We start from the raw sequence: 23,561 nt of genomic DNA, 5'->3' as shown, positions 1-23,561 counted from the left end.
GCTCTGCACAATCAATAATATATAATGTGCTTGTGTACTGTTCAGAACTAGTCATAAAAGATGTGTGGTATCTTAAATATATTTGGTTATTTTGTGCATCTTTTCCAAATAACCAACAGCGTATTAAATGATTTTGGGTGACGTTTTATACACTTTGAATTATTACTTTTGTCACACAAGTTATTGTATCTTTGTTTGTGGAATAAAGGGTCCAAATATGGGCCCTCTGATGGTTGGAAACATATTTGTACCTTTTTTATCCTTAAATGGTACATATGAGTACCCTAAGGTGTAATTATGACTCACTTAGGGTACAAATGGGGAATTTGTACCCTAAGTGTTCACAAACGTACCCCAACCGTACCCTTTTTTCTGACAGTGTACATGGTTTTAACACAAAGATTTATCTACATAAATATGTAACCTTCATCAATGTAGGGTAAAAAAAGTGAAAAGTTTTTTTGAAGGTGTTTTGTCTCGACTCTCAACAATCAGTGATTTAATAAAGCCACAGCGATCTCTCCATGCCACAAAACGAGGGCTTAGCAGTGTAGTTTTTAGTACTACACTTCCCAGGTTCCTTTGAGTTTGGATCTTGCGCAAGATGTTTTCAACGGCCTCTGGTGTCATTCGATTGTCTTGTCATCGCAAATGACTCAAATGAAAAGGTTTTAACTCCGAACTCCGGATGAGGTAGGAAAGATGCTATGACACATATTACTACTAGTACTACTACTATTAGTACTACAACATTTTGATCCAATGTAATGTAGAACCAAACTTATGAAGTCGCCGACTTTTAAGCATGAAGCTAGATATATGATCACGGTAAAGCAAATGGACCGAAGTGGCAAGTGCCGAACAAAACGAAGCACTGGACACACAGAACCCTGAGCAGCATCGGAATGAGCAGACAACACAGTCTCTTCATTCTACTTCGGAACCTTTGCTGGAAATGAGAAAGAACTGGGTTAAGTGCCGTCGTGGGGCTAGCTAACCGCCTAGCCTGCTGGGCTGACAAACAAACGGCCAGTGAAACGCAGAAGTCAACAAAACGCGAGGATTTTCTGTGTTTAAAGATAGACAGGCTTTTTATACAGCAGTGCATTTTAGAACTGAGTCCGGTTTAAATGATCAAAACAATCAGCAGTTCTGTTTTTTAAAGTCTTGTACTGCAGTCATAGTAAATCGTGTTTTCATTTGCTTTGTACTACATTTTTAGTTTTAGATCATTTCATGCCTTGACTACATAACTAAAGCAACAAAGGTTATTTAGCACAAAACAGCTTCAAATTGGGCCATGTAGATGTGTTTTATATAGTTATAACAAAAGTTTGTAGAATTTTTCTTTTTAGCCAAACGGGATGCTGCTAATTTTAATTAACATTTTAATAGTACGGACACAGTCATCTTCCCAAACGGGCTTCTTTTCTGCACTCATGTAGCTTCTATTTGCATTTTGACAGGTCACTGAGTGTACCCCTCTCTGCCATGAAAGCATATCAAGTCAACAGCTCTCCGTTCTTCTACAGTTGATGGGTCTACTGCTGGGACAACGATGACAGACAGTGTCAGGACGTTTCTGCACAACGTTGCTACGGTTGGCATACTCAAGCACATCACACAGCATTACTTGCTGGACTTTTTAAAGACCCACTCCAATGAAAATTGTGTTTTAGGGGTTTAACATGGTCTTGTAGCATTTTTCTAATGATGGAAGAGATGTGTAGGAAATTAAGTTTAAAATTGAGAAATTGAGTATTTCTTAATTTAAATCATTGTGAATCAGAAACAAATGAAAAAATGCCATTGGAAAAAAGCTTGTAGTTGTTACATAAAATGTACAATTGACACACAAGCTCCCAGCATAATTAAAAAATACAAGTCAAAACCAAAAATACTTCTTCATTTTCAAAATGAAGCTGCATTTTTAAGTATTGATTTTTCATTTTGAGTCATTTGATGCAGTTACATTTTGAAAATCAAAAAGCATTTCTGTTAATCAATTTTAATTGTAAAATTAGACATTTCTAAATGAATTTTGCTACACATTTACCAGAGAACTTTTTGAAAATGAAATGTCAAATACAATTTTCTTCATGATTTTAATCAAGTGACAGAATAAGCAGTGTTGAAGTGAAAAAAGGAAAAAGCATTTTGAAGGATTGCTTTTTCATTTTAATTCTAAGTCAAAATCAAAAAGTACTGGCCCAGCTGGTAAGTTATCCTCTTGCCTGTTGTGGAGTCTCTGTGGCAAGGTGAATGAGGATGAGACGGGCTGGTGGCGTGGCGTGGCGTGGCTGGAGGTCTTGGCGTTGAGATGACTTGAGAGATCAGTAGCATGAGATGAACCCAGGTCGGCACTTGGTGGATGAGGTTTGTCCTACAGACAAGAATGATAACTTGATTAAGTAGTTCAGCAAAAACGAGAGATTCACAAGAGAGAGAGATTTGCATGAGACCAGGTACTTCACCATAGTAGGCAACGAACTGGCGAATAATACTGGAATCAGGTCATCTGAAATACTGCAGGGTTGATGAGGGAAGTGCCGGCAGCTGGGTGCAATCTGAGGATGATGAGGCAGAGAAAGGAGGGGGGGAAAGGACTCCCAGAGGTACCATGACAAAAACATTTTAACTTGCACATTTTTTTCTTGTAGACCTGATTGTTACAGTCGGTGATGCCGTTTTAAGTTTGTTAACAGATTAGATGTGTTACTGTGGCATACGCTATCTTTTTGTAACAATGTCGACACACAGCATGACTTATCCAATTGTCTTTTCCTTTCATGGATGCTGACAACAAACCAGAAGTGTTCCCCCCACACAGGACAGCATAAGGAGATGGTGGGGGGGGGTCCTCATCTGTGGCCTAGCATCTGCATTAGCCAATGTTGACATGCTTACTGTTCGTCACCTAATAGAGTCTCGGAGGAAACTCATGGCTAACATTACTTCCGCCTCGGCGCAAAGTTAATACAGTGGCTACCTGGGGGTTAGCCCTGCCTAAAGCCACTAAGACTCATGGGAAGTGTGAAATCTTGTGTGTTGAATTCTTTACCATAACCTGGAGAGCTATGAAAAGAAGTGAGGTTCATGTTGTTACGCTGTTCATGCGTGTTCATAAAAAATGAGTTTAACGCCGGACAGGAGGGTATGTGGGGTATGGGGCATGGACAGTCAATGCAGCTAGTTAATTGTCAGTTCCACTCTCGTTTTCCCACTACAAGTGACAAAGCAGCTAGGTCGTTACAATGCACATTCAGAAAAAACAACAACAAACGTAATGAAACGGTACAGACGTGAACTGAACAAAACTGTATCGTTAAACCCCTAGTTATGACACAGTTTTACAGACAAACACATCTTTTTCATTACAGGTACAAAACTTTTTTATAAATGGATAATTTCTTTCTATAAGTACAACATCTTTTTTGTATATTTTCTGCACATATTTTTATACACACAAAACTCAAATTACAGGTTACAAAACTTTATTTACAGATTAAGTTTGTTTTCTACAAGTATTAAGTATTTTTAAGCAAGACAATTTCTTTTTTACAGATAGATCTTTTTGCAGACATACACATCTCTGATTACAAGTTAGAAACCTTTACTATTGCAACAAATCTAACTGCCTTATGTGTATGTCTACTGAACAAGTTTGTCGAACATTTGTTTGTCTATTTACGACAAAGAAACATCTTGAGCCAGTCTGTGCTTTAATATTTAGATCCTTTTTTAATGCTAGGCCATTCCAATTTTTCATAAAGATACATCTCTGCATCTTTTTTCTAAATGTAAATTTTGTAATATTATTACATGACGTAACAGCATTTATACGGTTTCTACAGTTACACTCTTAGAATGTTGGACCCAGAGACATAAATTATTCTGTAAAAGTTTAGACTGTTGTGAAAAAATGTTATAAAACAAAGCTGTGTTCACACCTAACATGATTCACGCGTCAAATTTGCATCTGCTGCCTCTCTTTGGACTTGTCAAATTCGTTGCTGAACGCTTGTCATAAAATGTGTATTTAAACTTTTTACTGCTTACGCTTGTTGTAGGAGCTACCGTCAATTGTTTTTGAATATCTCATTTATAATGCATGGAAGACACGGATGACGTTGAGAGATCAGTTCTATTTATTTTGAAGAGTTCTACAAAGATTTTCTGTGACCCAATTTGATGACTTGCCTGTCCCGTATTAGTCCGAGGAAGGGTAAAATAAAAATAGGTATACAATTAGAATGCCTTTCCATTATTGTTTTAATATAAACAAAAAAAATATTATAAAGTTGAGGAGGAGACTGATCCAATTCTTCCCCATGTTGTTTTGGACTGCACTTGCTGATCTCGTCATCAACACATAACGGGCCAAAGCTTAGTTCCTGATTAGTTGACATGGCGTGTTGTCTTTGCCAAACTTCAAACGTGAACTCTGAAAACATTTTGTTGTGACACTTGAAATGTCCTGCTGCTATACCACCGTGCCTAACCGTCAAAATGAAATAGAATGAATTACTATTATTATTTTGAAAGCACAGATGTGATTTTGCAAGCAAACATTTATTTTTGTTTGCAACTTAAAATGTTATATTTTTTAAGACAGTGCATTGTGTTTTAGGTTTAGGAAGATTTATTTCAAAACTGTGACTTTTGTTCTGATTTTAGTGGCAAAAATATTACTTCATAAATATCTACTGAGGCATTCATGCATATAAGAAGAAGTACTATGTTCTGGAATGCCAGTCACCAGTCACCAGAGTTGAATATTAGTGAAAACCTACGGGATGATTTGTAGCAGGTTGTCCACGCTTCGCAAGCATTAAATCTTATTAATCAAAAGATGCTTCGCAAGAAGGACTGGTCTAATACACCTTTATCCAGGATCCAGACACTCATCTGTGGCTCTCGGCTAATAGGCATGCGTCTCATCATATTTTCAATATATTGTGCCTCATTTCATAGTTTTTTCCCTCTTAAACCAAACTTGTCCAGCCACTGTTGGACAAAGAAGAGATCAACCCTGGATAAGTCCCCAGTCAGTCATGCTGCACATTGTTATTCCATGAAATACAAATTGCATTCACTGCTATCGTATATAAGTATTAATAGTACAACACGTCCAACCTTGAGGCAGATGGGTTACAGCAGCAGAGGACCACACCAGGTGCCACTCCTGTCAGCTAAGAACAGGAAACGGTGGCTACAATTTATGCAGGCTCACCTAAACTGGACAAAAGACGACGGAAAAAACGTTCTCGATAAGTCATTTATACCACATTCTGATGGTAGGGTCATAATTTGGCATCAACAACATTAAAAAATGGATCCTAGATATGCAGTACAGTAGAGGGTCTTGCCTAAGAACCCACACTGGATTCAGCCCAACGTGCCTGATGGGAAACAAACCCAGGTTTCCAACACGCCAGTCCTATACAGAGCCAACTGAGCCACCCAGAATCAGGTTATAAATAAAACAGAAAAATTTTTGGCATGTATGTTTTTAAAAGCAACCCGCTAACAACTGCCCTACAAACCAGTACCGAGTGTGAGGGTCATTTTATCTAGTTTTTTATTTTAAAATTAAAAAAAAAAATCTTGGCAAATGACAAATATAGTTTGCTAACAAAATTGACTCTGCATTAGTTTTTCTTTTTGTTAAGATATTAATCATACAGTATAGTTGGATATTTACTTTGCAGTTTTCTTTTTTGTTGTCGTTTATTGTTGCATAGATTTAGTTGGTTGGTTAAGGTGACAACCTGGATGTGTTTTCTTTGTTTCTTGCCCTTGAGTTTGTTGTGTCGTGGTCATAAAGTTGACTGTTAACTGTCTAACAAAAACGCCAACTGTTAACTGCCTAAAATTGTTGGCATTGTGTCTGATGCATGTTCTCTTTCTTTGGTTTTCGCTCTGTAGGGGGTCAAGGATTCCATTTTGGGGATTGGAACAATTTCTAAGTTAGATTCGCGGATTCAACAAAAAAGGCAGGAGCAACGAAAGAAAAGAACTATTGGTGCCCTTGCAAAGAGACGGGTACAAACTGATGAACACAAACCAGACAAGTAAGTCGGAGTTTTTTGCAGTGGAGTGGTCCCTCATTTATTGAGGGACAGAGGAGATTGATCGACAATACTCTACAGCCTATCAGGATGCAACCGTTGTATAGTAAAGAACCACTGTACTGCAAGTGTCAATTGCAATTTTATTCTCTGTGTTGTAATTTAGAATATATATATATATATATATATATATATATATATATATGCTACTACTCAAGTAATCCCACCCAGAGGGGTTACATGCAGAGAATGTGGAATGACTAGATGCTTCGAAACCCACAATCAAGGCTAACTGCCAAACAACTGGTAGCCCAGTGCTCTAACATCCACAAACGGCAACTCCTATCACAACTTGAGGTTGAAGCGATACAATACAATGCCACGGGAGAGCCAGAACAACAGGTCAGAGAGGAGGTTATACCACACTCCCACCCTGAGATTGGGTACACAGCCCCAACAACCACAATTAAGCTGAGCGAGGCAGTAACTGACCTGAAAGACAAGGTCATGTCTAGAATGAACACTAGGCAACCCCGACACCAGCTACAACGGTTAAGTGATGTACCGCATGAAAGTCTACTGGAAACTGTGAAAGCAGCATTGAGGGCAACTCTACCACAACCATCACAGAAACCAATGAACTGGTTTACACTTCAGCAGCAGTGATCCTTGAGATGCTTGGCTATAAGAGCAATCATGGAAGAAAACAGTACCCACCATGGAAGCATTGGTTAGAGGCCAAAATCAAGGCAACTCGGAAGGATGTGAGTAAGCTGACAGAGGCAAAAAGAGGTACAATGAGAAAGCAAGTACCTAAGAGATGCAGCCAGATGCCCATACCTGAAGCACTGGATACTGCCAAACAAAGGTTCCTAGCCTTGAGCAGCCGCCTAAAGAGGTACATAAGAGACAATGAAGCCAAACGAATAAACAGGCTCTTCGCAACTCAACCTGCAAAAGTGTACGCTCAGTGGCAGGGTCAAAACAGCCGAGCAGACCCACCAAGGCTAGAAACTGAACAGTACTGGAAAAGTATATGGGATTTCTCCCAGCCAGCACATAACAGCAATGCCCAGTGGCTGGTCTCTCTGAGAAAAGAACATAGCAACCTCCCTGAACAGAATCCAGTAACCATCACAATGGCAGACATCCAAGAAAGAGTCTCAGGTAGGAAGAACTGGACAGCACCGGGCCCTGACATGATACATGCCTACTGGCTAACGAAGCTTACCGCACTCCAGGAGCACCTGGCAGCACAAATGAACCAGCTGCTAAGAGATGGGACTCACCCCGAATGGCTAACGTAAGGGCGAACGATCCTGATCCAGAAGGATCCCTCAAAGGGTGCAGTCCCATCCAACCACCGGCCAATAACCTGTCTCTCCACAACATGGAAGCTCATGTCAGGCATCATTGCAACCAAGATAAATAGGCACATGGATCAATTCATGAGCAACACACAGAAGGGCATTGGTAGAGACTCCAGAGGAGCGAAACACCAACTCCTGGTCGACAGAACAGTCGCTCAAGACTGCAGGTCACGACACACCAACCTGTGCACAGCCTGGATTGATTACAAGAAGGCCTATGACTCAATGCCACACACATGGATCACTGAATGCTTGGAGCTGTACAACATCAACAGGACTCTAAGAGCCTTCATAGGAAACTCAATGAAGCTGTGGAAAACCACCCTTGAAGCCAATGGGAAGCCACTTGCACAAGTGTCCATCAAATGTGGGATATACCAAGGCGATGCTCTGTCCCCACTGCTGCTCTGCATAGGTTTGAACCCCCTCAGCCAAATAATCAACAAGACTGGCTATGGATACCGACTCAGAAATGGAGCCAACATCAGTCACCTCCTCTACATTGATGACATCAAGCTATATGCTAAGAGCGAGCATGACATTGACTCCCTGATCCACACCACCAGGATCTACAGTACTGACATTGGGATGTCATTCTGGCTCGAGAAATGCAGCCGGATGGTGACAAAGAGAGGCAAGGTAGTCCACACAGAAGGGGCCCCAACTGACAGTGTTCTCAGTGAATGTCTCAGGCAATGGAGAGCAGAGAATACAGTGCTGGAGGACAGATCCTCATGGGAGGACAAACCCCTGCATGGGATGTACCACCGGACCACAACTGAAGTGGCTGATATCAAGAAGTCCTACCAATGGCTAGAAAGGGCTGGCCTACAGGACAGCAATGAAGCGCTCATCCTGGCAGCTCAGGAACAAGCCCTGAGCACCAGAGTGATAGAGGCTCAGATCTACCACACCAGACAAGATCCAAGGTGTAGGCTGTGCAAAGAAGCGCCTGAAACAATCCAGCACATAACTGCAGGATGTAAGATGCTGGCAGGTAAAGCATACATGGAGCGCCACAATCAAGTGGCTGGAATAATATACAGGAACATGTGTGCAGAATATGAACTGGAAACACCAAGGTCAAAATGGGAAACGCCTCCGAAGGTGGTATAGAGAATGAGAGGGCAAAGATCCTGTGGCACTTCCAGATCCAGACTGATAGGATGGTAATGGCGAACCAACCAGACATTGTAGTGGTGGATAAAGAACAGAGGAAAGCCGTTGTGGTTGATGTGGCAGTGCCAAGCAATGGGAACATCAGGAAGAAGGAACATGAGAAACTGGAGAAATACCAGGGACTCAGAGAAGAACTGGAGAAAGCATGGAAAGTGAAGGTGACAGTGGTGCCTGTAGTAATTGGAGCACTCGGGGCAGTAACCCCCAAGCTGGAGGAGTGGCTACAACAGATACCTGGAAAGACCTCAGACCTCTCAGTCCAGAAAAGCGCAGTGCTAGGAACAGCTAAGATACTGCGCAGGACCCTCAAGCTCCCAGGCCTCTGGTAGAGGACCCGAGCTTGGAGGAGAAACCACCTGCGGAATGTGAATATATACATATAATGTCCTATATATAGTGTCAGAAAGTAGAACACAAGAAGACATACCCCATGATCCACTAGATCCTCCAATTTTCTAACAAAACTTACAACACGCTGCCCGTCACATACCACACTGCAGGGTGTGAGTGTGTGTACTGACAATCTTTGGCTCCACGTGTGCATGTGAGCAGTCTTTCTCCTGTCTGAAGAACATTAAGACCAACCTACGATCACGTTTAATGGATGAAAGTCTCAACGCCTGCATGAAGCTAAAACTCACCAAGTATCAACCAGACTAGACCATCAGCAAAACCACCATGCAGCACCAGAGTCACATTAATGCTAAGAAATATTCATCATTTAATAGCAACAGCATAATGTAGCGTCCCTTTCCCACACTGAGGCACGGAGACTTAACGTCTTTCAAGGTTCTTTATTGTGTTTACTGCAGGCCGTAACCAACACCGTAAAACCTATTCAGCAACTCCTGAATCTCACCCACTGAGAGCGCTTCATCCCAACTTCTTATTCCCTCCTCCCACACCAGCCCTCCTATTACCCTTATTTGGCCCATGGCTGAACCCCATTGGTCCAAACTATCTAACAACAGGCTGAGTGACAGAACTGAGGGCCAATCAGCATCTCTGCATGATGCGTTCAATGAACTCCGGAACTTAGAACGCCACCCAACAGCCACCCTGTTAAACTCAATAACAATGTTATTAAAAAGAATCCACAGACTTATTGTATTTTAAAAGTGTTATAATTACATCAAATTATATACATTATACATTCACTTGTATTTTTAGTTTTAAACATATTGCATTGCTCTCACAAAATTACATTTAAAATATGTGATGTTTATGGCTCTCTTGGCCAAAAAGGTTCCCGACCCCTGCCTTAGACCCCCCTTCGCGGTAAGGAAAACTCCTAAAAAAAACGGATCCTGGAAAAAAGAAGAAACCTCAGGGGTGCCCACATGAAGGAAGGATCCTCCCCCAGGCGATGTACCATAACTCATAGAGAAGAATTAAGTAATCCAACTCTACAACTATATATTTAAAGTCCAGCAGATGAGCTTCATCCAGATGGAGTTGGGGGACAGCTGGGGGGGGGCGAGACGAGCCACAGGCAGTATCCACGGCCAAGTGTAAAGTGTCGGAGCAGTAGTAGAGGCAAGCGAGAGACGAGGTACACGGTCAGGTACAGGAGCACGGATGAGCCAACTGGAATCTGGAAGCACTCCCTCTCCCCAGGAGGGAAGTGGGAAAGAGGGACAGTATATGAATTGCACTGGACCAAACAGAGGGATGGAGATTGCGTGCCTCTGTTTGGTCCAGTGTAAATAAAATTTAGCCTAAATTACAAAAGGGGTTTATACAAATGTAGAACTTGTGTGAAGAAATTTGTGGGAATGGGCAGTAGGACAGGATTGACTAATAAAGTGGCCAGTGAGTGTGTAGTAGAACCTTTTTTTGCAAAAATAACAGCCTCTAGATGCTTTCTATAACCAATATTGAGTGTCTGGATGAAGGTCTATTGGACCAGTCCTTCTTGGTTAATATGATTTTAATGATTGCGAAGTGTGGATTTTCATTAAAATTTCACTAATATTTATCTCTGGTGACTGGGATCGGTATTCCAGAACATAGCACATCTTCCTATATGCATGAATGCCTTAGTAGATATTTATAAAGTCATATTTGTGCCACCAAAATCAGAACAAAAGTCACAGTTTTAAAAGAAAAATTCCTAAACTCCAAACAAAATGTACCGTCTTAAAAAATATAACATACAAGTTGCAAATAAAAACAAATATTTGCTTGCAAAATCATATCTGTTCTTTCAAAGTAATAATAGTAATTCATTCTATTTGAAGTGCCTTTCAGGACACTCAAGGCCATTGTACAGAACAGAATGAAACAGTATAAAAAAAAAACATAATAAAATGTAATGTAAGACAAAACAAACTGCATAAAGTGATGGCTGCATCTTCTCCTTCAGTATAGACCAGTACATTCTTGAGTTCATGATACCATCAATGAAATGTAGCTCCCCCACACTAGCAGCACTCACGCAGCCCCACCATGTATTTTTCTTTGAAATCTTCAGCTTTGCAAGACCATACAGTGCGTTACGATTAGTTCTAAAAACGGAGGTCTTTGTCTCGTCACTTCAGAGTATTGAGTCATGGTAGTCTTCATCTTTTTTAGCAGTGGCCCCAGCAAATTTCTACTAGTGCTTTTTTGTTTATGGACTTTAGGAGAAGCTTCCTTCGTGGACAAAAACAATGCATGTGCAAACCATGTGCAACTCTACATGCCCGTATGATGCCCATGCAAACTGAACTCTGGTTGTCTAACTTCCTACTTTCTAACAGTCAGGCTTAGAAGAAGTGTGCACCTTTCACTTAAACAGCACTTAGGGCAGGGGTCGGGAACCTATGGCTTGTGAGCCATATATGGCTCTTTTGATGGTCACATGTGGCTCGCAGACAAATCTTTAATGTACTTTATTTTTTTCAATAGACCAGTCCTTCTCGGGTGCGATGCGATGCCAGGGGGGGCGCGCAGTAGTAGCGGTGTTTGGAGAAAACAAATCTGCACCACTATCAATTTACTATTATCTATTATTTCACAGAGTTTATAACAGCCTAAAACCTGCGAACGGCCGTCCTTGCAACTGCGCGCTCCCGTCTCTGAGAAAGAGCAGCAGGGATGTGTGAGGAAGAAAGGGGAGGGGGGGTTGTGGGCACAGGCAGCAAGGTGAATCACGCAGGGATTGTCAAAACTTAAAACAAGCTGCCCGTCACATACTGCAGTGTGTGAGTATATGTTTGGCTCCATGTCTGTATGTGAGCAGTCTGTCTCACATCTACAGAACATTCATACTAACCTAAGATCACGTTTAAACTCTCAGCGCCTGCATGAAGCAGAAACTCACCACGTATCAACCAGACTAGACCATCAGCAAAACCACGCAGCACCAGAAGTCGTAATGATGGTAGGAAAAACTCATCATTTATTAGCAACAGCATAACAATGTTGTTCAAAAGAATCCACAGACTTATCGTACTTTAAAAATGTTGAAATTACATCAAATTCACACATTCGCTGGTTTATTTAGTTTTAAACATATTGTAGCGGACTGAATTGGACTGGGTGGCTGTTGTTGGGTCGCGTTCTAAATTCTGGAGTTCATTGAACGCATCAAGCATAGATGCTGATTGGCTCTCAGTTCTGTCACTCAGCCTGTTGTTAGGTAGTTTGGACCAATGGGGTTCAGCCTTGGGCCAAATAAGGGTAATAGGAGGGCTGGTGTGGGAAGAGGGAATAAAAAGTTGGGATGAAGCGCTCTCAGCGGGAGAGATTCAGGAGTTGCTGAATGCGTTTTACGGTGTTGGTTACGGCCTGCAGTAACAACAATAAAGAACTTGAAATACGTTAAGTCTCCGTGCCTCAGTGTGGGAAAGGGACGCTACATTATGCTGTTGCTATTAAATGATGAATATTTCTTAGCATTAATGTGACTCTGGTGCTGCATGGTGGTTTTGCTGATGGTCTAGTCTGGTTGATACTTGGTGAGTTTTAGCTTCATGCAGGCGTTGAGACTTTCATCCGTTAAACGTGATCGTAGATTTGGTCTTAATGTTCTTCAGACGGGAGAAAGACTTCAATATGGTATGGCTCTTTCAAAATTAAATAAAAAAATATGTGGTCGTTTATGGCTCTCTCGGCGAAAAAGGTTCCTGACCCCTGACTTAGGGGCTCTCTGTGCAGTGTACATGGTTCGGGGTGGTTAAAAAAAAAAAGGATCAAGGATCATTTGTACGACACTCCTGCATCTCACCTACTTTCCCCTTTCTTATCCTTACACGTTGTATGGGTGTTCACTACGACATGTCACCCACAGCAGGCCCGTAAGAAAAATGTGCATGAACATTTTTGCCTTACAGGCTGATCTATGAGCTGAAAATTTCCTGTGGGCCACTTGTGTGCCTCGCACAGATTTGCCCATTTTCTACCTGCAGAGAGCCCGTATCCACCTGTAAGGGCACTTGTGACAAAGGCTTTATGTTGATATCACTTCACAAGTTTACATTTTTGTTTGATTTACCATTTGATTAAATAAAGATTTAATCTTTTACTATTTTTTTTCATTACCAATTTTATTTTGTTGCAAAAGGTTGTCATGTAATTAGATATGTATTTATTGCTATAGGTATAAATTGAAGAAAGGTGGAACTTTCATTCACACTGTTTTAAGTGTATACTAACTAACTGATAGCAAATAATTTTTTTGCATAACATATTAACGAATAAAAAGAGAAAAGAAAAGCAGTCTTCTATGCTGCTCTCCTTTTTTCTCACATTGTTAGCTTATCAACTTTGATGTTTGAAATCCATATTCATTTTCCTTTTCAGTGATCCAAGGGTAGCAAGCAGGATTTTTCAGTGCTGTGCCTGGAATGGAGGAGTCTTCTGGGTAGGATTTTTCACAACTGCTGTCATGTATCTCACAATGCTGAACGTAATGTTTTTACTCAAAACAGTCCTTCACTCTTCCAATTATTTTTCCAATGTAATTACCTCAAGTACATGTTGTGTGGCTTCAATAATCTCTATTTTTAGTTCGTCTGCAAATTTAAGAATAAACATAAATGCAGTTTTAACAATGAATTCCCTAATAATGTATATAAAAGAATGATTTGGTGGATTTGAAATTTGTAATATTTTTGTTTCATTTCTCTAGCTCAGTCTTTTTCTGTTCTACCGGGTGTTTATTCCTCTGCTACAGACTCTCACTGCAAAAATCATTGGTAAGTGTAACCGCTGATTCATTAAGGCCCATTGTCCGGTGTGCATTAAACAGCCAGTCAACCTTTTGTCTTTATTACAGGTGACCCCTCCCTTCATGGCAGTGTATGGTCTTGGCTAGAGTTCCTCTTGACTTCTGTCTTTAGCGCACTCTGGGTTCTCCCTCTGTTTGTTCTCAGCAAGATAGTAAATGCCATCTGGTTCCAGGTCTTTCAAGAGAAAATGTTCTTTTTATGAAAACTTGACATCGATACTGTTTTTGCTTCTTTTTCAAAATCGTTTTGCAGTTTCTAATTGTGTTGGCCATAAATGCTAATGCCAATACGTTACACAAAACCCATTAAAGTGAAACAATGAATTATGGTTGGTATAATTCAATTTATTTCAAACATTTGAAATCATTAAGCATCATTGTAGTCAATTTATTTCAGTAAGGCAAATTTTTCCCTAAAAAAATGGATTTTAAATAACCAGCTATAACCCAAAAAAAAACAAATTTCTGATCTTGGTCATTCATTTTTAAGTACCTATTATGACATTTTAAATTTTTGTAGTTCCACTTAGACATTTCTGGATGTTTATTATATTATATTTATTATATTATGATTGATATTTATGGATAATTATTTTAATAAGAGGCAGCAAATGTTATACTCATCTAAGTCAAGACAGCAGGCTTAACATCTGCTATGCCCTTGGATGAAACAGGTCTTGTAAGAGTAGTTTACTTCTAAAAGATTTTTTTTTTATGTGTAAAAAAAAAATGTGACGTTAGAATAGTACTTTTTGAACTGCATCAGCTTTGATCATTTTCAAAATTAGTCTTCTTTTGTAGGTAACAGATAAATGTAACATGCGAAATGTCCGTGAAGAGTAATGCAGAATTGTGTTTGTTTCCAGGACATAGCTGACCTTGCATTTGAGGTGTCTGGCTGCAAAGCTCAGCCCTTCCCCAGTGTCAGTAAGATTATTGCAGACATGCTTTTTAACCTTCTTCTTCAAGCGCTCTTCTTAATTCAGGTACATGATGTTCTATTGCAGTCCATCCCAACACACTTTGGATAAGTCATGAGTATTTGTATATGAACTACACAAATGACTGCTACTGAACAGAGTTAACTAAATGTTAAAAGGAAAATATATTTTTTCATTATCATACCCTTTGTTTTTTGTACAGTGTTCCCCCGCTTATTTGCATTTCAATATTCGCGGTTTCACATATTTGTGGAATTTCTTTAGTCTTTTGACTTGTCTGGTTCATCACAAAAGCTCAGACTATTTAAAACACTTTATCCAAGGGCGGTGCTTCGCGAATTTCTGAGGAAGGGGGGCGGAGAAGAAAACCCATTGGCCCTCCAATAGCTGGTTTCACTGGTTCCTGAATCGCTATAACCGAAGTTTGTGCCCCTACATGGAGAAATGCCATCAGCTGACTCCTGAAATGCTAAGGAAGATAATCATGGAGATTAATTATCAATTGGATGAATGAATGATGGACGAAACTGTCCTCTTCTGGAAGAAGCGACGCTCAAAACACTGATGCGCCGTGCGCAACGCTCAAATCACGCAGCCGGACCTCTCCCACTTAACAAATGGAGGAGGAAGCATGGGCTCCTGGTTTTAAGGCACATATTGACAGAGAGGCACTCCTAATGTGCGTTATGAAGGACGCTACGGTACAGTCTATCTCTCTGAATAAAAATAAAAAAAGCTTAATGTTGAGCAATGATCTTTTATTAAATATTTTACAAAGCATCAAAAATGTTTCTGAAGTGTTTTTTAAGAGTAAGGATCGGTGATGGACAATCTCCAGCCGCAGGGGGGGGAACGTTCTCCAGATTTGCGGTTTGCTAGCCCCAGCGAATATGGGGGGAATACTGTATTCAGAGCAAACTACACATCACTGCATAATACTTAAACGTCTGTAAGAAGGTCTGTCAGATCAAATTTTTTGAGTATGTGCTGTTTGTGTTGCACTAGGGTATGATTGTTAGTCTATTTCCCATTGATGCGATTGGACAGATGGTGAGCCTCCTTCACATGTCTCTGCTGTACTCTCTGTACTGCTTTGAGTATCGCTGGTTCAACCATGGTGAGTACTGCATTTTTCAGACACAATTGTTTATGCTTTTACTTAACTTTAAGCATATTTCTTTTTTTATTTAAGGCATTGAAATGCACCAGCGGCTTTCCAATATTGAGAGGAACTGGCCCTATTACTTTGGTTTTGGTTTACCCATGGCCCTGCTCACTGCTATGCCTTCTTCATATATTATCAGGTTAGTTGCACTTTTGCTTTTTAGAATAGTAAAGTCTATTAGCTTTCACCAATTAAAATAAATAATCTAGTCTAGTCTAATTTAGGATATATTATTTAGCTGCATAACCTTAACTTATCACCAACTGCAAGTAATTTAATTCAATACATAAAATGCTCATTTATATCCCAGGGAAAAATGAAAAGTTGTGTGTGAGGCTTGTGTGAAGTCACCCATAGAAAATATTTGTTGCACTGAACCAAGTTACACTGGCTACCCACACAGCTGTCAGATGGCTTAGCCTGAGCTAAGTGCTTAAAAGAGTTTGAAAGCTGAAAGCAGAGATACACTTTACCAAAAGTATTGGCTCACCCATCCAAATGATCAGAATCAGGTGTCCTAATCACTTGATGAGTGGTACAAGTGGTAGACCACATAAACTGACGACAAGGGGTCAGTGGATGCCGAAGCGCATAATACAAAGATGTCGCCGACTTTCTGCAGTCAGTTGCTACAGAGCTCCAGACTTCATGTGACCTTCAGATTAGTCCAAGTACAGTACGCAGAGAGCTTCATGGAACGGGTTTCCATAGCCGAGCAGCTGCATCCAAGCCACGCATCACCAAATGCAATGCAAAGTGTCTGATGCAGTGGTATAGAGCACACCGTCACTGGACTATACAGCAGTGGAGACGCCTTCTCTGGAGTGATGAATCACGCTTTTCCATCTGGCAATCTGATGGACGAGTCTGGGTTTGGAGGTTGCCAGGAGAACGTTGTGTTTCGGACTGCATTGTGCTAAGTGTGAAATTTAGTGGAGGAGGAATTATGGTGTGGGCTTTTTTTTCAGGACTTGGGTTTGGCCCTTAATTCCAGTGAAAGGAACTCTGAATGCTTCAGGATACCAAAACATTTTGGACAATTCCATGCTCCCAGCCTTGTGGGATCAGTTTGGAGCGGCCCCTTCCACTTCCAACATGACTGTGGACCTGTGCACAAAGGAAGGTCCATAAAGAAATGGATGACAGAGTCTGGTGTGGATGAACTTGACTGAGTCCTGACCTGAACCCCACAGAACACCTTTGGGAGGTGGACCGACATTATATTAAACTCTATGGGTTAGGAATGGGATGGCACTTCAGTTCATATGTGAGTTAAGGCAGGTGAGCCAATACTTATGGTCATATAGTGTACTTGTTTAAAGGCAAAGGCATTTCAAAGCTCTCAGATAAGACCTGGGGGGTATTCCAGAAAGCAGGTTATGCTAGCTCCCACGGTAAGTTTGAGGCTAAGGAAGTTGATAACCTCAGCTTTCGGTTCCAGAAATGGAGGTATGTTTCAGGGTGAGTCAAGTTGCCATAGCAACTCATGCTCTGAACATAACTTGGTCTGGAGCAGGTTTAGTTGAAGGTTAGTTTGTTTTCAGAGAGGTGAAGCAGCATGGCGTGTCCATTTGACGATGATTTAGTGAATGAAGAAGCTCAGATAATTTCTTTTTCCACCATGAGAGGGTGATTAGACCACATATGAATGTTGGAAATATAAACTTTTTTATTTTGATCTAACTTAATTATTTGCTTCAGTTAAGATAATTAAAAATCTTTTTTTTTGTTAAGTTAGTTTAAAAATAACACGTAGTTTTCAGAGAGTTATTTTAATTTCATTTACATTAATTCAATTAAGTAGGTGTAACTTTGGTGCTGCTGTTAGATCGGCACCGCAAGGGATTGTGGGATACCATTCCCTTTGCCTGTCTGGACGGATTTGGGTTTAAGTGTGGGTTTTTGCCAAATGCGTTTAGTTGTTTAGCTGTTTGCCGAGTTATTTTGTTCTACTTTGCTCAAGTCTCTGCACCATGAGGGAGAGGGAGGGAGAGGATGATGACTTTATATAGCACCCCTACAGTCAAAAAGTATATTGACAATGCCGAAAAATTCCTAAATAAATGAACACATTAAGCACATACTGTTTTGTTCTTTTTATTGTTATAAAAATGAGGATCTGCCGGCCCAAACTTAGACATAAGAGAGTTCAAGAATTATAATTCATTACGATGGAAAAAAGATTACTTGAATTGGAATAATATGACATTTAGTTAAATAAATTTGTAAATTTGAGTTGTATTAACAACTATTGAGTTTTATAGACGTAAGAAATTAGGTTGAATAAATTTAACTCAATTATTTGTTACCAATAGAAGTAATTCGTTTAAGTTGGCAAAATTGGATAAGTTATATATATATATATATATATATATATATATATATATATATATATATATATATATATATATATATATATATATATATATATATATATATATGCGTCACAAGGAAAATGGAAACAAGATCAGAAACTCGTGCGTTTACTTTGTCTGTTCTTCTACTACAAGCAGAAACTCTTTCTTTTGATGATGCAGCCATGTTACTTTCTTGATGGACGTATAATCTTCATACGCCGTCATTAAAATCTCAGACTCTGTCTCACTGAAGTATAGCGCTCTCTTTTTTCCTCCACGCGTTTCCATGGTGACTCCGGAAATCGGTGATCTATTGAGAATGTCTTTATGTGCTTGACATGCACGTGCATTAACCCAGGGTTACCAAGTTAGCGTAATTACGCCAACTCATATCTGGTCTTTTGGAACCGACATAGCCTGAGTGAGCAAGTTCAGGCGGATTTCAGCCAGAGTTCAGGGTTAAAGTCAGGGTAGTTTAAACATGCTTCCTGGAATACCCCTCTGGATGCCAGATTGTGGATTTCCTGTTGATGTGTTCACACAGATGAATGAACTGAATGCTAAACTCCAAGGCGAGGCGAGGCATCCATCAAATGCACACCTCATGCAACAGGTGAAGGTTATCATGAGAAACTTGCAGTTTCTTTCAAATCAACTGGAGAGCAACAATTTTTTTTTCCAACACTGAAACACTGAACCATGAAAGAAGTCGCATCATCAGCTGACCACCTTCACAGGTACTCATCCATGTTGGTATCACTGCATGGGTGATTTGCAGATCTCAGAACAATTGAAGAGTGTTTCCTCTCATTTTACCTGCAGAGTAAATAATGCACCAGCAATGCTCAGTTGGTACTAAATGAACAATTCTCTCACAATAATACTAATAATAATAAAAAATAATAAATAATAGTATTAATAATTATTACTATTTCCTTTTTAGACTCTGCTGTATTTTTATCCCATTTGCATGTTTAAAATGAATTCATTAAGATAAAGTCTCTTTCCAATATATACAACTTAAAATGTGTTTTGAGTCAAAATTTTTAAAGCATTTTTATACTTCAACCATTTTCGTTGCACTAAATAAATAAAACAATGTATTTGGCAATCTCACATGGTATTTGTTAAATTCGATGCTTTTTATACAGAACTGTAATTTAAAATGTGCAAAATAGAATTCAACAAACCCTACAAAAACATTATCAGTTTCTTGTGTGGCCCTATGCAAAATACTATTGCCCACCCCTGGGGTAGAGTGACAGTTAAGGTGTTACCCAGTTGATTGATAGGAGTAGCGTCGAACTATGAAGGCTTTTAACATTTTGTCCATGGGGAAGATACCTAACCCCACTATTCCCTAATTATTAGAAAAATGTGTTGCTTTTCACTTCAGATGAATCCAGGTAGTTGTTAGAAAAGAAGGTTACTAGACTTGGTCTATCTTTTATAATTAAATATGTTTTACATCTTCTCCAAGAGCTGGTTTATGATCGCAACCCATCTCCACACTTGACCTGGTCTCCTAGGATGCGTGATTATTTTTATCAGTCTGGCCACTCAATACAGATCTGCATAGAATGTGACATTTTATTCTACCCTTCTGCAGTCTGTGCCCCTATCTGAACCCCCCAAAAATCAGAACAGAATAGTGTTCAATTTCTACATCTTAGTCCATCGTTCACGGTCTCACTGCCTCTTGAGTGCGATCATGCCTACTACTTTTTTTTTTAACTGCGCACTGTGATCTGTGTCCTGATTGGCTGGAGACCTTCTCAATCAATCTCCTCCGTGCTGAGTTTCCAGACATGTCGCTCTCTAGTCTCCAGGTCTAAATAAATCTTTGATTGCAAGCAGATCTTTGTTTACATTCTATAATCCTGTACTGATTTTTGCATGAAGGTTGGAACTTTGACAATTTAAACTAGAGAAATTGTGAAAATGTTCATGCCTGTCTGAGAAAAATATCTAGTGAGGCCTTTTATAGCCTTAAAAATCTGTAACCCTATTTCCCGGATTTTACATATTGCTGGTTATTGTTATAATTGAACTCCCGTGAGAAACGAAGGAAGACTGTTCTCGCAAAAAAGGTAATGCTGCAACAGAAGACAAAGCAATCTGACTTGTTTTCATTAAGACTGGATGAGAGCATAGGCCTGCAGGACACAACGCTGCTGCTCATTTCTAGGGACTATGATAGGAGAGCACAGCCTATTTATTGGTTGTATTTTGTTTTTTATGGATGTCTTAGGCTTTTTTTTTTAATTGATTTTGTATGTTCATGAGTATTTTGTCAGCTTCTTTGTGACAATAAACAGTCCAAACACAGACTTGTCATTTACATCACTCCACTTATTGATGAATAAAACGTTGTAAAGTTTGTCTTTAAAAAAAAAATAGGAATTCTGCAAATCAAAATGTTTTTAAAAATAGGGAAAGGTAAATGGCATTTCTTTGTAAAAATGTGTTTGTTTTCTCCACATTCCTGAATCCACTCAGAGAAAAAGAGATAAAAGATTGATAAATTAACATTTTGTTTTAAATAAACTTTTACTAAAAGGTAACATGAAAATAAGAGAATCTGCAAATTAACACAAAGTTAGTAAAAAAGGATGCTTATTAGAATAAATGAAGAATTTCTCAGTTGTTTGATCTCTTTTTTGCTTTCTGAGGCAAAAATTAAAGCAAGACTTTTTTGATAAATCGTTACGGCAATAACTTAATTGATTAGTTCTGTTTTAGAATAAAATGGATAAATAAGTCATAATATTTAGCAACTGAAACCACCCTAACTAAATCTTTTAAGTGTATTAAAAATGTATATAGGCACTGGGGCTTTTTTTATTCTTGAAGAACATAGAGAGAGTTATTTGGTAATTTTTGATTTTATAAATAGTTATGTTTCTTCATTAAAAGGAATACGATTTATTTACGGACTTTTTTTCTGTGAAGATCTTTAAAAGGGTTATTCATATTTGGTTGTGTTTACTTTCAGACACACTGTGATTGTTAGGCCGAATCCGAACTCTTCCCTTAACCCTACGGTTTCTCCCTACCCCTACATTTAGCCCTCCAAACAAAGAGTTATAGAAAACCGTGTCTTCTAATTCAGAGCTTACTCCCACTTGATAATGTCATCAATAGTCGCAGGTCATCCACGTTAGCACGTAGCTGCCAGTGCTTGGAAAATGCATAACATCAATTTTATAACTTTAAAAAGTCATTACTTATTAAAGTAAGTTATTACTTGTTACTTACATGTGAACTTCTGTGCTTCAGAGCACACCCATGTGAAAAAATGTGCTCCTCCTCCGCAACACAACGCAGTGCGGATTAGCCTCGTGGCGGAGGGATAGAGAACCCTCTGACACGATGGTTTCCTCTTTAAAAAACTGTTTTGGACATGCCTATCCCTCCAAATGCCCCTACAATTGAAGGGATTGGGAGAAGCTGCAGAAGTAGGGGAAGAATTCTGATTACCTTTACCATTTACCTTACACTGTTTCTTTTAGCCTACAAACTGAGCTCGGGCCCACATCAGAGAAGATAGAAGTTATGTGGCCCTCACAAGAAAAAGTTTGGGAACTCCTGTTCTAGACAGAAGTTGCCTCTTAGTGCCTCCTTCCTTGGAGTAAATAAATCAATTGTCATACCACCGTGTCACATAATTGAGAAATTGTCTTGTAGAACATTTGAAATCTTTTAAAAAATAAAATCTGAACTAAGTCTGGTTGACTCCTAATCTACCTGGATAAATGAAAATTTACACTGGCGCATCCGGTTAATGCCAAATTATCTAGTATAATCTGGGTAAACGACAACAAAGAGTCTTCTTGGGTTTTTCCCTTCAGGGGCCACCACAGAAAATCAACTTCCTCCATATAACCTTGTTTTCTGCATCCTCTCTAACACCAACTACCTTCTCAAAGAAAGTTACAACAGGATGTTAACACTAACTTAACACTTCTTTTGGTCTTCTCTATTCAGTGGATGCTTGTTCTCCATTCTATTTCCTCTTTTTATCATCAGTGCAAATGAAGCAAGGACACCAACAAAGCTGTAGTAAGTGTTAATGATTTTTTCATTTCTAATGCAGTGCATAGATTAATGTGTTTGTTTTGTGCCATTACAGCCATTTTCAGCTGCGACTCTTCTCTCTGGTTGTGCTCATCAGTAACAAACTTTTTCACAAGACGGTCCATCTGCAATCCTCTCTTACGTTGTCAGGATCATCAGAGAAGCTCTCCTCATCCCACATCTCCCCCAAACCGCCAAAGAATGCTGTCCACCCAATGCTGCATCCTCTTGAATAACATTATAAATATAGAGACTTTACTCTGTGTAATAGCAAGAGCCACAAAAGAAAGGTTTCTTTGAGAGTTATCTTTTTATGAATAGGATCTTTGGTGCAGGTTTAACATTGAAAAGTTTTTGTTAATTAAAAATATTTGTCAGGGTTTTGTAATCTGTAAAAATGTTTGTGTGCAGCAAAAGTTATATGTTTTTTTTTTAAATGATTGATTGACAGAACTTTTATTCTCCTACACGTATGTTAAACGTGTCCTCTCCTATGTTGTATGTTAAACTCTATAATTATAAGATTTTTTTTAAACAATTTCTAAATTTTCCATTTGAAAAACTCTCCTTTATTAAAATGCAAAGTATATTCATGAGGGGTTAAAGAAATGGATTATCCAAACATTGATGGAACTTTTCTGAACTCAAAGAAAACCCAAGTATTGTTTTATCCACATGATCACATTCCTTTCTTACAGAGTCAGTCTCATCTTGACGGTGTCTTTGCAGCATTTTTAAAAATAAACTTCTGCCTCAAAGAGAAACTTTATTTTGGTAGTGGTGTCTCGCTGCCAAAGGGCTGCATCCATACTATGCTTGATTTTTACAACTACATGGGAAGAATTTGTTAAACATCGAATGGTTTGAATATAATGTATTATTGATAAGTAAAAAACGAGTGGTCTGCTTCAATTGGAAATATTTCACGATTCAGCTAATTTTTTGTGTATGTTGCTACCACACAGTTACACTGAAAACGTTTGATTCAAGAAAGCAAGTGTGGAAAGTAGAAATGATTTTGAAAACTGTGTGCAGTAATGGAAGGATCTGTGTTAGAGCAGGCACATTTTCTGGTCATTTTTGTAAAACTAATAGTTTTATTTCAATAAAGCTACCAGTATTCAGTCTGTGAATGGTGTTTGTTTATCTCTGTCAAAACACACTTGGAAGAAAGTAGAAAGTTCAGTAC

At 39.2% G+C, this 23,561-nt stretch overlaps 1 protein-coding gene across 4 annotated transcripts; it reads left to right on the top strand.

Moving 5' to 3' along the window:
• Nucleotides 1-562: 562 nt before the first annotated feature.
• Nucleotides 563-23,505, top strand: ei24 (EI24, autophagy associated transmembrane protein). Of its 4 annotated transcripts, none has more exons than XM_011492879.1 (11): nucleotides 563-693; nucleotides 1,467-1,600; nucleotides 5,929-6,074; nucleotides 13,406-13,466; nucleotides 13,734-13,800; nucleotides 13,881-14,005; nucleotides 14,699-14,818; nucleotides 15,779-15,890; nucleotides 15,966-16,077; nucleotides 22,325-22,357; nucleotides 22,428-23,505. In XM_011492879.1, exons 2-11 carry the CDS (start codon nucleotides 1,559-1,561, stop codon nucleotides 22,606-22,608), a joined length of 999 nt encoding a protein of 332 aa, XP_011491181.1. In that variant the 5' UTR covers nucleotides 563-693; nucleotides 1,467-1,558; the 3' UTR covers nucleotides 22,609-23,505. The 4 variants fall into 4 exon arrangements, with proteins under 4 accessions (XP_011491181.1, XP_023817914.1, XP_011491183.1 ...); XM_011492881.2 differs by having other exon boundaries at nucleotides 564-693; nucleotides 14,699-14,755; nucleotides 22,283-22,357; XM_004084597.3 differs by having other exon boundaries at nucleotides 564-693; nucleotides 22,283-22,357.
• The last annotated feature ends 56 nt before the right edge of the window (nucleotides 23,506-23,561 follow it).

This window comes from Oryzias latipes, chromosome 14 (assembly GCF_002234675.1).
Source record: "Oryzias latipes chromosome 14, ASM223467v1".
NCBI lineage: Eukaryota > Metazoa > Chordata > Actinopteri > Beloniformes > Adrianichthyidae > Oryzias > Oryzias latipes.
Note: the sequence above shows the minus strand (reverse complement) of the source record. Positions and strands in the feature narration are given on the sequence as shown.

Coding starts and splice junctions, on each gene's coding strand:
- ei24 (XM_004084597.3), top strand. CDS start 1,559: ATGACAGACAGTGTCAGGACGTTTCTGCACAACGTTGCTACG. Junction 6,075..13,405: donor GATGAACACAAACCAGACAA/GTAAGTCGGAGT, acceptor TTTCCTTTTCAG/TGATCCAAGGGTAGCAAGCA. Junction 13,801..13,880: donor TCTCACTGCAAAAATCATTG/GTAAGTGTAACC, acceptor TCTTTATTACAG/GTGACCCCTCCCTTCATGGC.